We start from the raw sequence: 15,040 nt of genomic DNA, 5'->3' as shown, positions 1-15,040 counted from the left end.
GAGTCCAACTTAAACGAGTAAGTTCCCCTGTCTGGCGCGCATGCAGCATCGGCAGTTAAGGTTGGGTGGGTGTTGCGTTGCGAGCGATGCAAAGCGAAACGCTGCAATGAGACGTAACCGATCGATGGCGATGGTCGTCAGCGCTTTTAATCCCCGCTGGTTGGCCGGGTTGCGGGATGTTCGGAAGAAGGCTGGGTCTGGGTAGGGAGTTGTTTGCGATGGGGTTGACTAGGTAAGACGGAGGGGAATTGCGGCAATGGGAATGGATGGATATGGAATCAAGCAAACGTCGCTTTGTGAAGTAAAGTGACAGGGGAGCAGATGTCTGTCAAGCGACAAGAGTATAAAAAAAAAAAGTGGGCGGAAATACCAATGCAAGTTGATTCGTTCGTGGTTGCAGAAGCTGGCTCTTTCCTGGACAGGCGTGGGTGGTTCCTGCTTGGTTGCTCTGCCGCTTGCGCAAGCTGGGCGGTGCTGCTCGCTCCTGCTGTGCTGTGGTTCCGGGAAAATCGGGGTGGAGGGCAGGCCGGGTCTTCTATAAGTGAGTGCTTGTATTTTTATACACGCGGCGCGGCTTTGGGAAGCACGGCCAACGGTTTCTCGGACTGCGCTCGCTTAATTTCCCTCTTGCCTGTTAGCGTCATTTCGCGGCCCCCTGCCATTTTTTTTGTTTTTTTTTTCTGCTGATTCCCTTGGTCCTCTCCAATAGGCTTGTCCTTTTGGGGCTTGACTCGACTGGGCCTTGACGGCACAAGTGCGGGGGTCCACTTAAAGTGTGGTCCAGCCGCGCTGAGTAAAGTCTCCCAGGCGCCCAGCACCAGCCTCAGGGCGATCGTTGCTGACGGGTTCGGGTCGTCAAGGGGATTCTCTGACAAGAGAGGTCACTGTCTAGCGCAACTCGGCAGTCGAGTCAGTTACCCTACACCGTCAAGTTGAATCATGTATTCTCCCCTTGAAATTCCCGACTCGACATCTGAATTTGATCATTAAAGCCATGTGGCACGCGGAAGGCGCACAAGGCGATGTTCTCGGCGTCATTGTGCTGGGCTGTGAAAGCCTACCTTCAGCCTCGATGTTGACAACTTTGTCGATGATGGGAGGATGACCAACAGATAGATCGTGCGTAAACCATTAAACCCACATACAAGTCCGCCAGGCCTGGTGCAGGCATAGCGCAATGCTTGCAGCCTCATCACAGGCCTCACGCAGCGCTTATCCAGACCGTGCCCGTGCTGCCTAGCTAGGCAGTATTATGCATGTAGATGCCTTCGGCAGACCAGAGGAAACATCGTGGCCAATACTGCACGGTGACGCCCTGCATGGCGACAATGGATTGCCTGACTCCGGCAACCTTATAATTGTGTCACATGGTGCGAACGATGCCTCTCAACTACAGGGGCGTTACCAGGCGAGACATATGGGGTGGGCCGACCAAATCAACGGCGATAACCAACAGCGGTCGGACATCCCCATGTTCCGAGCCAACGCCTCATAAAAGGCGACCGACATCAATCACGCATACGCTGTAAAGGCAGGCAAAGTCCCGGCAGTGAGACAAGCCAGGATAGACCCCATGATATCTGCTACCAATGTATCAGAGGGTACCTGATTTGCGAGCTCGGCATGCATGGGTTGTGATACCACGCGAATCATGCCGTAGAGCTGCATGGCATTCATCAACTCGCCCAACTGGTATGGGAAATACTGAAGAGGCATTCGAGCCATGCCGAGGCAGACCCGGGTTTGTCTAATGATACAACCCTACTGCACGCAACGGTCATTCAGGTCCAAACCGTTTGCAAGTCCAGGTATTCAAGGTGGCAGGCAGGCAATCAATCATTCATGCCATTGCCAGCCTAGCACAGGATGACAGAGACCAAGCTTTTCTACAATGCACGGACCACCTGTCGTCAACCAGCCGCTAAGCGCCTAGCTTCTCAGGCAGCAAACCACGTCCCGTCGCAACGACGCGCCAACACCCACCACTTTGATCGCGGTGCTTGAGCCGACGCGTCGAATCGCATCAGGTCGCATCTACGAGGCAAAAGTCGCAGACCGAGTTGAGATTGCGCATCCACTCGCAGACAACTCCCTGTTCACCTCGCATGTTGCGCTACAGCGCCGGCGCAGCCCATCATGTATATCAAGCAGATCATTATCCAGGGCTTCAAGAGGTAGGTTGTCCGCCCACACGACCCCTCCTCGCACCCGTCTCCATTCTCGCTCACCGCTGACTGACGTATTTGCAGCTACAAGGACCAGACCGTCATTGAGCCCTTCTCGTCAAAGACAAATGTCATCGTCGGTCGCAATGGCTCCGGAAAGAGCAACTTCTTTGCGGCCATCCGCTTCGTCCTTAGCGATGCCTACACACAGATGAGTCGCGAGGAGCGCCAGGGTCTCCTCCACGAGGGCTCTGGCTCCGCTGTCATGTCAGCATACGTCGAGATCATCTTTGACAATAGCGACGACCGTTTCCCGACTGGCAACAAGGAGGTCGTCCTGCGCCGCACGATTGGTCTCAAAAAGGACGAATATTCCGTCGACCGCAAGGTTGTGACCAAATCGGATGTCATGAATCTCCTCGAAGCCGCAGGATTCTCGCGATCAAACCCATACTACATCGTGCCCCAAGGACGAGTCACTGCCCTGACCAACATGAAGGAGTCGGACAGACTGAACCTGCTGAAGGAGGTAGCGGGAACACAAGTGTACGAAACCCGTCGTGCCGAGTCGCTCAAAATCATGAACGAGACCAACAACAAGCGAGAAAAGATCGACGAGCTTCTCAAGTACATCAAAGAACGATTGGACGAGCTGGAGGAGGAGAAGGAAGAGCTCAAGGCCTACCAGAACAAGGACAGAGAGAAGCGATGCTTGGAATACGCATACTACTACAACGAGCAGACTAAAATCCAGAACTCTCTGGAAGAACTCGACAACGCCCGGCAAGGCGGCCTTGACAACACTGACATAAGACGAGATGAGTTCACAGAGGGCGAAAAGGCGATCGAGAAACTCGATGCGGAAGTACATAAACTCCAACGCGACATGGAGATGCTGCAGATTGATCGACGACAACTTGAGGAAGATCGGCGCGACAACGCAAAGGCGCTGGCCAAGGCAGAAATGAAGACCAAGAACCTCAGAGAAGGACAATCTGCCCAAGAGCAAGCGCGAGCACAGCATGCCGCAGAACTGGAATCAGTCCAGGCTGACATAGCCGCCAAGGAGCAAGAGTTGGCGACCATTATCCCCGATTACAACAGACGGAAAGAAGAGGAGGCCGAGGTACGAAGGCAACTCGATCATGTGGAGGCTACGAGAAACCGCCTTTTTGCCAAGCAAAGTCGAGGCTCTCGATTCAGAAACAAGAGCGAGCGTGATGCATGGCTAAGGCAAGAGATCGAGGAGTTGAATCGCACTATCAGCACCCAAAAGGCTAACAAGATCGATGCGGACGAGGAGGTTGAGAGGGTTCAGCAATCCATCGCCCAGACCGAGCAAGAGGTTGCTGATCTTCGAACTCGCCTGGCCAATTTCAACAGTGAAAGACAAGCCATCTCAGATGAGGCAACCAAGGCACACGACGTTCTTGAGAAACTGAATGACGAACGGAAGCTTGTTAGACGAGAGGACGACAAACTCAACAAACTCATCGGTGATGCTCGGCAAGAGAAGGAGTCATCGGAGCGTGAGCTGTCGAATACCATGGACGGAGCTACTGCGCGTGGTCTGGCAACTATCCGACGGCTGAAGCAAGAGAACGACATTCCCGGAGCATACGGAACGCTGGCAGAGCTCCTCGAGGTCAGCGACGCCTATAGACTTCCCGTGGAACAAATTGCTGGTGCCAGTCTCTTTCACTATGTTGTGGATAATGCAGACACCGCAACTCAGCTTGCAGATGCTCTCTTCAGACAACGAGGAGGCAGAGTAACCTTCATGCCTCTTGCTCAACTGCGACCACGGCAAATCAATCTACCAAGATCCAACGACGCTGTGCCGCTCTTGTCTAAGATCACGTACAACCCCGAGTACGAGAAGGCTTTCCAGCAGGTGTTTGGCAAGGTTGTTGTCTGCCCGAACCTGACGGTTGCCGGCCAGTATGCCAGAAGCCATGGCGTTGATGGTATCACTGCCGAAGGTGACACCACAAACAAGAGAGGTGCCATGACTGGTGGATATATCGACCCACGAAAGTCGCGGCTGCAAGCAGTCCAGTCTGTAAACAAATGGCGGGACAACTACGAGGAGAAGATCGCTGAGTCTCGTGATATCCGCCGACAGGTTGAGCTCAAAGACCAAGAGATCACGGCTGCCATGTCGGAACTTCAAAAGCTGGAGCAGAAGCTGCGGCAGGCCGATGACAGTTTTGGGCCATTGAGGCATGAACTGAGGAACAAGTCGGTGCATCTAGAGAACGAACGAAACCACCTTGAAGCTGCCATCAAGCGTCGGGAGGGTGTCGAGAAGAACATGAATGTTTTCCTGGAAGATGTTGCAGGCCACGAGGCTGAACTGCAGACCGACTTCAAGAAGAGCTTGACAGCGGCCGAGGAACGCCAGTTGGAGGAACTCAGCGACAGTGTCCAGGAACTCCAGAAGCAATGGAACGAGGCCAGCAATGCTCGCCGTAGCCTGGAAACACGGAAGCAGCTCCTCGAGGGAGATCTACGCCAGAATCTGCAGCTGAAGCTTGACCAGCTCAACAGTCAAGCCTTTGAGAATTCAGCATCTGGATTATCGTCAGGTGGCCTGAAGGAGGCCCAGAGGGAGCTCAAGAAGGCTCAGAAGGCGCTGAAAGCTGTCGAGACCAGCCTTCAAGAGACACAGGCCAAGATGGATGACATTCAGAACCGTCTTGACCAGATGGCTGTCGAGAAGGCGCAGCGAGAACAGAGGCAGCAAGAAATCTCGGAGAAGATCGAGAAGCACAAAAAGAGGATGGACAAGAGTCTACGTCAGAAGGCTCTCTGGACGGCACGGGCTGCCGAACTCGCCAAGACCATCCGAGACCTCGGTGTGCTCCCTGAAGAAGCATTTGATAAATACGAAAACATGGAGGAGAAGACGGTGAGTAATATAGGTATAGAGTACGAACAACCTGAACTGACATGCTCTAGATCACGTCGAAGCTCAGGCGAGTAAACGAGGCGCTCAAGAAGTACAAGCACGTCAACAAGAAGGCCTTTGAGCAATACAACAGCTTCACCACTCAGCAAGATCAGCTGATGAAGAGACGAAAGGAGCTGGATGCTTCCCAAAAGTCTATTGAGGAACTCGTCGAGCACCTTGACCGTCGAAAGGATGAGGCCATTGAGCGTACCTTCAAGCAGGTCTCGAAAGAGTTCTCGACCATCTTTGGCAAGCTGGTGCCCGCTGGTCATGGTCGTCTGCTTATCCAGCGACGGACAGATCGTCGCCAGGAGCCAGCCGATGACTCGGAGGGAGAGACACGGGGCGCCGTCGAGAACTACATTGGTGTAGGAATCAGCGTCTCGTTCAACTCGAAGCATCTGGACGAGCAGCAAAAGATCCAGCAGCTGAGTGGTGGCCAGAAGAGTGAGTCTACCTTGTCCCCTGATGAGTGATGCCCTTTCTAACAAGACCAGGTTTGTGTGCTCTCTGCCTCATCTTTGCCCTCCAGGCAACCGAGAGCAGTCCCATGGTCATCTTTGACGAGGTGGACGCCAACCTGGACGCCCAGTATCGCACGGCCGTTGCAGCGCTCCTCGACTCCATCTCCAACGAGATTGGTACGCAGTTCATCTGTACCACCTTCCGACCCGAGATTGTCCACGTTGCAGACAAGTGCTATGGTGTGACGTTTGTCAACAAGACGAGCACCATCGACTGCGTCACCGCGGATGACGCCCTCAAGTTTGTTGAGGGCCAGGCGAGACCGAACTGAGCAGGAAGAAGAGCGTGATGGGCTTTTGTCTTTGCTGTACCTATCCATCCATGTAGTAGCACTGCGCTTGGAGGGCGGACTTGGCGTTGGGCGAGTTGAGAAAGGTTTCCTTATGCGATGATGAATTGAAATTCCTGCTGTTGTTTTCTCTAGGCTAGAGGGAGGCTAACGATGTTGGTTTGCGATGCCTTGGAGGCGATGAATACCATATCATGTAACAACAGATGATCTAGTCTGCCTCGAATTTCTGTGAGGCGTTTCCCATTCTGCCCCTGAGTTCATGTCTTGTTAATGAGGCTTGAGTCATCTCAGCCTGCCCTGCTATGACGCCGACTTTACGTAGATGCCCACGAGATGATATTGACTTGTCAATTGCTTCTGTACAGCAAGTATACATGATAATTTACACGCAGCACCCTCACTGCCTGGCCCATCTAGTCTACCTGTCGGCCATCATGTTGCGAACGCCCTTGAAGTACTCTGGGGACAGCTCGGCCTCGAGCTCCTCGCGGGTCAGCCACTTGAAGTCGGTGTAGCCAAAGGGGTTGCCCTCGAGGTCTGCCTGGCCAGCCATTATCCGGCCCTTGAGGAAGAAGGTCTTTTGACCCTTCTTCTCGACGCTGCCGTCGGCCTTGAGCGTGGGCTTCGTCACGACGTGGGCGACGGGCACCCGACCGACGACCCATGTGTTCATGTTGACACCGGCGGCCTGGTCGAGGACACGCTTGGCAGACTGTGACAGCCTGTTAGTATCTTTTCGTGCTAAAAGAGTAGACAATGCTTACCTCGTGCAGGTTCTCATCCTTGGGAATCACATCCGCGGGGAAGCCCCAACCATCTTTGCCCTTGACAACCAGATACAGCGTCCGGTCGAGCTGACGATCTAGCCGCTTCACATCGCCCTTGCGGTCAGCCTCGGTGACACGGTCGACGGGCGGCTCTACAGGAACAACATCGTCCGGGGCGATGAGTTCAGCGTCATCACTGACTCGGGCCTCTGCGTCCTTGAGCAGGGCCTTGACGATGCTCTCCTGGTCGCTCAGCTGGTCGCCGACGCGGAGCTCGTCGTCCCAAGCCTTGGAGCTCTTGCCATTGTACACACCGAGCTCCTTGGCGACGGTACCCTGGCGCTCCTGGACCTTGACGTTCCAGTCCAGCCGGCGGGCCGTGTCGGGCTTGAAGTAGATGCTCGTGATGAAGGGAGTGTTGAGCCGCTCCTCGAGGCGCTTCTGGTAGAAGAAGAAGGAGTTCTCGAACGGGTGCAATTTCCGCGTCACCAGCGGCGGCCGGGTGAGGATCATGCCGGACCGGACATCGTAGGGTGGTGGAGGAGGGCGGGCTGCCGCTGGAGGGGCAGAGTCTGTGGTGGTGGTGGCTGTGGCATCGACGGCGGAGGAGTAGAGGCGGGCCGAGAGTTTAGGGAAGGCGGAGGAGGAAGAGGAAGCGCATCGGACGCAGACATTGGGAGAAGCTAAAGACAATTCCCGCCCGTTAGTTTATACAAGAGCTCTTGAGGTTGAAAGCCCGCTCCAGGTCCCCCAGCGTTCAATTGAGACCCGGCGGGAGGGCAGGTGGACTCACTGGATAGCGCAGCCCGAAGGGCCCGTCCACCTCGACTTGATGCTGTCATTATAGCCGTCTTCCCTCGGTGGAGGAGGGGGGAATATAGGTGCGATTTGGGGACCGACGTTGGTGATGTTCCCACGATGCTCTCGCGCCTCTAGAACTTTTTCCTTCTCCGGCTCGAGGTACGTACCTCTGTCCAATTGGTGACCGGGCCTCGAGGTTCTGAACTCTTAGAAGGCTTACCTAAGACCCCTCAGAGCCCACTTGTGCCTCAGGCATCAACCACTCTACCATAACCCACAGCAAATTTCCAATTCTCTTTTCCTTCTTTTCTTTCTTCTTTTCTCTCTCAAGGCACCATTTCCTTATCGTCAAGACCTGTTTCCACCTCCAGAACGTCCTGATCATTTACGTGTGCCGAGAGTGAATTCCGCAGTCTTTTTCGCTAGCGGGACCTGCAAGAAGCTTTTTCTTATCATTTTCCCACCGGGTTCTGTTAGATAGATACTGCTGACATCTCATCCGCGCCAAGTCTGGTTTATCGTCCGTCGTGTGCTTGCATTTCGCTCAACCCCCCACGCAGCTATCGTGGAGGGAGAGATTAAGCCGAGCGTTCTCGCTATCATTCGCCTCTTCATCGTGATACAATTTCCTCTCAGTCCCACCTCGCTCTCTGAGCCAAGCAGGGTATCAACACCTGGGCAGTTGTCGTGCCCTTTTGCTGGTAACCGATCATCTGTTGGGCAGACGCGAGGCTAAACTGTGAATCTTAGGTTCTCTGTCAACATTGCACATAACACTGCGATTCGACTGAACTTCGAAATGCGGTTCAAAGATGCGGCTCTGATTTCCTAAACCCTAGGCTCAAATGCCTGCCGAAAATGATATACAGACACATAACTGAATACACATGGAGCCAAGATAATAATGGCCCAGACACACAAGATACAAACAAGACAAGACCCACGATCGTAACCCAACCCAACCCAACTCCTTCGCCGCACCACGCACGCTATTCGAAATTCAAAGAACCATGCTCCTCTTCAAATGATGCTGGGTATCAAACCACATGGACCGCTCCATGATACCTGAACGCCCGCTAAACTCAGTTCCCGCTTTCTGTCGTTAAGCAGACAGTTCTGCAACTGCTTGAGCTACCTCTTTGGTAGCTCTCTTTTCCCATTGCCGGCGGGCATCATCGTTCAGCGAAGCTGCGCCCTTGACTTCGTCATAAAGCTTTCTCGAGATGTCCCTGTTGATGGTTGAATACTGCTCTGTCGTCAACTTCTGAGACCGCCAGTGCGGTCGCAATGCGCCCTTGACGATCTCATTGATCCTGATTTTGTCTTCATGAGTGATATCGGACGCCGCGTTGGGCCTTGTTGGAGATTGGTCTTTTGGTGGTTGCGCTGGCACCTGGTGTGCCCGGCGTGGCCGGGGTTGGCGGAGCTCCAACGGCCGACCCTCCGGCGGTCTGGTTGACTGTGTCTCTTGTGGCCTGCTTGGTTGTGCCTCTTGTGGTCTTCTTGACCGTGCTTCCTGCGCGCCATGTTCAATATTCTTAGTCTTGTTGGTGCGGGTAGGTGAATAGTTTGCTGGTGGGTAGTGAGGCTGGATAGTGGTGCTGAGTGAAAGGGTTGGTGAGGTTGGTCGACCCGCCAGACTGAGCAGGGGAGGAGGAGTGGTGGAGAGAGCTCGGGGGCTGCCATAAGCGGATGACGAGGGAGAAAGCGCTGGCGATAGGGCTGGCGACGAAGCATCTGGTGGATGTCGCCATCCATTCATCGTGCCCGACGTCTCATCGTCCGACATGTTGCTCGGCTCGAGTTCCTTCAGAAGCGACGAGACGAGGGGAGGGTCTATACCGCCAATGTTGACCACACCATTTCTGGTCGACGATCCATTCGTGACTCGTCCGGCCGAGGGGCCGGGCGCTGGGGATGATACAGAGCTCGAGCCCTCGCCATTCTGGGTCGGAAGTCGCCGAGTTCGAGGTCGCTTGAGCTTGCGTTCTGGCTCTTGGACGGGTTCCCGAGGGGATGCCGTGACTGACCGCACCTTGCGCTTGCGAGAGTTGGTACTGGACTCTTCAACCTCGCGGGCACGCGCGAGAGCGCCCCATGCTTGTCTCTCCTCGGCTGTTTCTCGCACGGGCTCAGGCGCGGGCGCGGGCTGAAGGCGCTCGCTTATGGCGGGGGGGATATTGTTCACAAAGACGTCGCGAGCGCCCAGCCGGCGGGCTATGTCCATTCGCTGTTGCCATCTCTCGAGCTCGCGTCGACCGCTCTCTTGGAACCGCCGAAATTGCTCAAGCTCCTCATCCTCATCATCGTGGTTGTCGAGGTCCAAGTCGCTCATCTCGTAGAAGCGACCCGAAAACTGGCCCCAGGCGCCCTGCCACTCAGCATTCCGAGCTTGACGGCGGGCCCTTCGCATGCGTTCTCTAGTTCGAACTCGGTATCCGCGCACATTTCGTGGATTTGGGCGTCGGACAGATGTGAGACGAGGGGACCGATCAGTCTCCTCGGCAAGCTCTGGCTCATCCTCGAGCTGGAAAAGATGGGCACATTCCATGCAGTACCATGCGCCGTCGGGGATTGCATCGAGACCAATGCAGTGAGTGTGATAGGCGGCATCGCAGCTGTCGCAAAGGAGGAGGATATCTTCCCGCTCTGCCGAGTTGCAGATAGGGCACGGATTGCCCTGTTCCTCCTCCTCCTCCTCGGGATTATCGCCCAACCACTGGGTCACGTCGAATTCTGCGATCTGCTTCTTGTCTTGGACTTCGTATTTCGAGATGGGTGTTCCTGCATAGTGACACCAGTCAGCGTGTGCAGACAGACATGCACGAGGGCGGGTGAGCTAAACTTACCATCGACTCCGTTGTAAACGCGGACCGAGTGGAAGGGATTACGGCAGATTGGACAGGTGTTTGTCTTTTGGGCCCAGGAGCGAATGCAAGCATCGTGAATAATATGATTGCATCCGTCAAGGGCGGCGACAATGTTGAGATAGCTGGAATCATCGTCGAGGGAGCTGGGAGCTGTAGCGTAGAGAGCGGTAGTGGCAGCAATGGGAGCGGGTTCGGGAGCGGGTTCGCCGCCAGCGACAGCACCGTCAGTGACAGCAGCATCAGCAACAGCATCAGCTACACTGACGGCGGCTTGAGCGTCAGTCTCGAGGGCGGCCCGTGGTAAGGGATCCAGGCATATAATGCACTGCTCCGGCTCAGACATGATGTCGTTTTGGATAACAAAGGCCGTATCTTGATGGAAACATGTAAAAGAGAATCGGCCAAAGAAAATGGATTCGAGCGGGCGGCGGGCGTGGTAAATGTGGTGGTGATCGATTTAGGCGGGATGGCTCGTTTTTTGGGGGGGCAAAGCGGCAGGGCCTGGCTGCGAGTGGTGATGTATTAGTGGATGGGACGGACGAGAGAGCGCCTGGGAGGGCGAGGGATGGAGCGGCCTGCTGAGAATTGAAGGAGGGAAGTTCCAAGTGCAGCGGGCCTCCAGAGGCGGTTTTGGCGCCTGTTAGGGGGGGCCTGACAATGGTCCAATCAGGGACCGTCGGTCCGCGGGGAGCATCAGTCCCTGCTGCGTTTTGGGGCTGGGCTTCTGTGAGGAAGAGAGACCCTGGATGACTGGCTCTGGGTACCTCAGGTCGCGTCGAGTCGAGTAGAGTCGAGGCGAAGATGACGGGAAGAGGAGTGGGAAGGGGGGTTGAAAGTGGGGAGATGATGGGGTTGATTATGTAGAGAGAAATACAAAATAAATACCTCTTGTTTTTTTCCTCTTTGTCCAGTCTCCGAGTCCAAGCAAGACGCTGCGCTGGGCTCGATGCTCTGTCCGATTCCCAAGTCGGGTTGTCGCCAGACAAAGGTACAGGTACAGGTATCCCTGCGAGTGGTACTAACAGTGAGCCACCCAAGTTGCAGGGTCCTGGCTGCCTGTTCAGAGGTGGAACTGCAGTCGTAGGCGTAGTCGGTCGGCAGAGTGATTGAGAGTGAATAATAATAAGATGAGGAACAACAAGATTAACAAAGGGGAGGAAAAGTTTTGTCCGTTTCTCAAGTGGCCGGTGATACACTCGAAGTGGCTTGTTGAAATCGTGTCGTCAGTGACGTTCTGGAAGCACACATGTGGTAGCGGTAGTGGTAGGGGATGCCCGTTATGAAGCTTCACGGCTGTAGCGTGTATCGAACTCTCAAGGTTGGGGACAAGACAAAGCGTGAATTCCCCTGAGGAGAAGATCGATGACTGGGGGCAAGTGTCTAGGCTGCCAGGGAGGGGGAGATGGGTTTGATTGGAAAGAGGTAGGCAAGAGGCAAAGAATGAGAATGGAAATGAAGGTGAATGGATGACGGAGCGATGGAATCCGGCATGGGACGGCCCTGTGCCGTGCTCTTCTGTGCTGTGCTGTGCTATTATGCTCAGGTTGTTTTCTCCGCCTGCCCAGAAGGGAAGACACCCAATGTAAGGAAACTCTTTTTACGTGTGACCGTCCATCCCCCTACTACTACGATACCTTCATGGGCTGGGCTAACCTCCGATGCGAGCGTTGTCGCCGTAATTGGTACCGAGCACAGCACGTTAACGAGGTACCTGGCAGATTGGTCAGTTCTCCCGTCTCTCCCGCTGCACTGAGCACTGAGCTCACCCCGAGGCTCCAGCTGTTGAGCAAGGCGTCACCTGCGACACGACGACTCCATCCGCCCCATGCGCATATTGCCATCAGGCCTGCCTGACACCCGAACATCCTCTCACTCTCTGGTTCTTCATACGCACGAATACTCACTCTAGGTACAAGTCAAGTGTCAAGTGCTTATCTCACCGACTCTCAACTGCAAAAGACTACCGTCGAGCTGAGCAATAGCCCAGCCCACATTTTGCCTTGAAATGCCCTATTAGCTCATCCCGCCCAGCACAGGCGATGCGGTCCTCGTGACGGATCTCGCCTTGCTTGAACTGGGCTTCCACGTTTATCGGGGGGGCTCTGAGCACCAACCCCCGACAACCTCTAGCCCCATGACGAGTCACGCACGCACTCGGGCTGTTGCTGTAGATGGCGTCAAACCTCCCTTGTTGGGCGGTCTGCTCTCGCTCTGCGCATCAAATGCGCAATAACCGTGAGTCGACAACCGTCGTGGGTCTCCGCTCGACTCACGATGCGACCTTGAAGGGTATACTCGAGTGATAGATCAGGGTTCTTGGAATAGGCCCCTCTTGCTTGTGTGGTCCGGCGCCTAACACGAGGGATGGGCTTCGCGTCCTCCCATAGGGCCGTAACAGACACGCAGTTTGTTTTTGTTTCTTGTTTATTACCTCTCGTGAAAAAAAAAAAAAATATTATCGTCCGGAGGCAGAGGTGGGTTCGCTATCGGAGAGAATCGTCGAGACTCGGCCGCGATCTGCTGCCAAAGCAATGCGCTGCGCTGTCTCATGCGTGCAGAGGCATGGAAACCCCCACTTGCGCTCGGGAGGCAGGGCAGCAAACCACCTTGGTCAAGGTCATGGCCTTGGCCCACTGGGCTTGACTTCATGAGACGGACCTGGAGTCTTCATCATCTTCCATCAGCCTGTCACGGTTGTAGTCAGCTCAACATCTGCCGCACTTGCGGTCTGACCGGCCCACTGAGCAGAACGGGTCCTCTGCCTTCACATGAACCAACCATCTGAGACTGATATTCGATCATACACGCGGTATATCCGTGGCTCTTCTACGATGCCGATGACGTTTAAAACCCCAACTGCCCTGGTCATCCCCCCGACCTCTAACAGGCCAACCTATTCAGTGCGCTGAACTCTGCCACGATGATATTGGATGTGAGTTGGGGCTTTGTCTTTCTTGACGATAATAACGCTGTCTTGTCTCGCCCACGAGTTGAACTCCCAAGCGCTGGTTGGCCATGGCTTCACACAATTCGTGGGGCCTCTGCCGCCAGGTCGCAAAGATCCGTCTGTTCGTTGAAAGGGTCCGAAACCATGCAATTCATTTTTGTTCATTGCTAATCGAACGGCCTCTATGCGACCGAAGATCGGGTGCTGACGTCCAGTCCGCCAACTCGTAGTGTAGGCACGAAATCCATGTTCCCCCGTACACCAGACCGAAAAGCAAAGCCGTTTTCCCCTCCCGCTAAAGTCCACTCCTTTAAACCTCAGCAATCTCCCGGAGTCGTCGCAGAGTCGATCGCATGGCGGCGGCAGCGGGGGTGCTGTGTTGGTGTTAGTTCTCCATTGCTGTGTCAGTTGTCGCCGTAGCGGAGAGGGGACGCACGAGACGACGTAAGCGCCACCGGCGACGGTGCGCTTGCAAGACTTGCAGTCCCAGATACCAGTGGCCTGTCGCTTCACGGTGACCTTTCCGCAGAAGGTGCAGGTGTACTTGGCGTGCTGGGTGATTTCCATCTTCTTGACCTGCTTTCGCAGGGAGGCACCGTAACTGTACAGCTATGCGTTAGTTGCTGTGGCTCGATATGATCATGCCGGACTGTCGAGTGGTGGTCTCATTCCCTGCTGCCCTTGATCTGCCACGACCGTCCCAAGCTGCCAGGATTCTTGTTCCAGTTATGATCCAGTGCCCCGTCTTGATGGTTGACGCAGTCGCAGATACCAGGGAGAAGTCGCAAGCACAAGGGAGGTCGTGGCAGAGGCGAGGTCGTAGGGAGAGATCGTTGTCGAAGTTTTATCGGCGATGGGATATCGTGAAACTTACCGGGTACCATATTTACCGCTGCCGACAGAGTTAGCAATTTGATTTCCAGCAGCAATTCAGCAACGGGGGATACGCACGTCACGCCGACCTTCTTCGTTCGCTTGGTCATCTTGAGGGTTTATGTGTGGGACGTCTTGGGAGGATGAAGACGGAGTGATAGACGAGCGGAGGTGAAGTTGCTCGACTGCGGTTGGAGGCTGACTGCGAAAGTGTGCTTGGAATTGGACCTGTGATTTTCGTTAGGGCGCAAGCACATAGCACGTGAGAGGAAGCGAGTGGGCCCCACCTGATTTTTTTTACTCTGAATTTTGGCAATTGAGGAAAAACCTCGGCAAAATTCTCGGAGTCGAGACGAAATCTGGCTCGGAGGAGACTCTCGGTTCTTGAGGATTTTCCGTCAACCTGATTCGTGCAAGCTCCCCAGCTGTCTTTGCGCACGGAAGAGTATTGGGTGTGGCGGGTTAGCTGAGCTGTATGAGCTTGGTGACTCTTCCTTTGAGGTGGTGAAGTCAGACTACAAAATGGAAACGTCATATTGGCCTTTTATATTGGTAGTAGAAAATTCACTTATTTCTGCACTCATGTTATCAAGGGATGGCTTCCTACTCCAGCATCTGCCAGCTGAGGATCACTGGCACATGAGGCCGAGATAAGATGCTGATGCGGCTGGGCTGAATACCAGGGTCCCTTGAAGCTCCCGTGGGTGGGCCGGCTTGGAGCAAGACACCGACCATTTGGGTGTACCAGAGCTACTTCCAGAGGTAGAATGATGTAAAAGAAGACATGGCATCGTGTCTAGAATAGTGCCAAGTTCTCGTATTTTAGACGACTTCTTCCCCCCCCCTC

The 15,040-nt window shown here is 54.7% G+C and overlaps 4 protein-coding genes across 4 annotated transcripts; 1 reads left to right on the top strand and 3 right to left on the bottom strand.

Annotated features, from left to right (window-relative positions):
• Positions 1–2,136: 2,136 nt before the first annotated feature.
• On the top strand, positions 2,137–5,914 carry NCS57_00616000 (Structural maintenance of chromosomes protein; the record flags this gene model as incomplete). Its single annotated transcript, XM_053056056.1, has 4 exons — positions 2,137–2,174; positions 2,250–5,076; positions 5,127–5,565; positions 5,616–5,914. 4 exons carry the CDS (start codon positions 2,137–2,139, stop codon positions 5,912–5,914), a joined length of 3,603 nt encoding a protein of 1,200 aa, XP_052915011.1.
• Positions 5,915–6,353: 439 nt separating this feature from the next.
• Positions 6,354–7,607, bottom strand: NCS57_00615900 (MRP-L46 domain-containing protein; the record flags this gene model as incomplete). The annotated part of the gene is made up of 3 exons (XM_053056055.1): positions 7,496–7,607; positions 6,700–7,385; positions 6,354–6,647 (listed from the first exon to the last, which is right to left on the bottom strand). Exons 1-3 carry the CDS (start codon positions 7,542–7,544, stop codon positions 6,354–6,356), a joined length of 1,029 nt encoding a protein of 342 aa, XP_052915010.1. The 5' UTR covers positions 7,545–7,607.
• A 998-nt stretch (positions 7,608–8,605) lies between these two features.
• Positions 8,606–10,716, bottom strand: NCS57_00615800 (uncharacterized protein; the record flags this gene model as incomplete). Its single annotated transcript, XM_053056054.1, has 2 exons — positions 8,606–10,287; positions 10,353–10,716. The coding sequence occupies 2 exons, from the start codon at positions 10,714–10,716 to the stop codon at positions 8,606–8,608; spliced, it is 2,046 nt and encodes a 681-aa protein (XP_052915009.1).
• Positions 10,717–13,630: 2,914 nt separating this feature from the next.
• NCS57_00615700 (uncharacterized protein) lies at positions 13,631–14,388 on the bottom strand (the record flags this gene model as incomplete). Its single annotated transcript, XM_053056053.1, has 4 exons — positions 14,272–14,388; positions 14,195–14,212; positions 13,757–13,921; positions 13,631–13,694 (listed from the first exon to the last, which is right to left on the bottom strand). The coding sequence occupies exons 1-4, from the start codon at positions 14,301–14,303 to the stop codon at positions 13,631–13,633; spliced, it is 279 nt and encodes a 92-aa protein (XP_052915008.1). The 5' UTR covers positions 14,304–14,388.
• Positions 14,389–15,040: the final 652 nt, after the last annotated feature.

This window comes from Fusarium keratoplasticum, chromosome 4, assembly GCF_025433545.1.
Source record: "Fusarium keratoplasticum isolate Fu6.1 chromosome 4, whole genome shotgun sequence".
NCBI lineage: Eukaryota > Fungi > Ascomycota > Sordariomycetes > Hypocreales > Nectriaceae > Fusarium > Fusarium keratoplasticum.
This window is presented reverse-complemented; position numbering and strand designations above follow the sequence as displayed.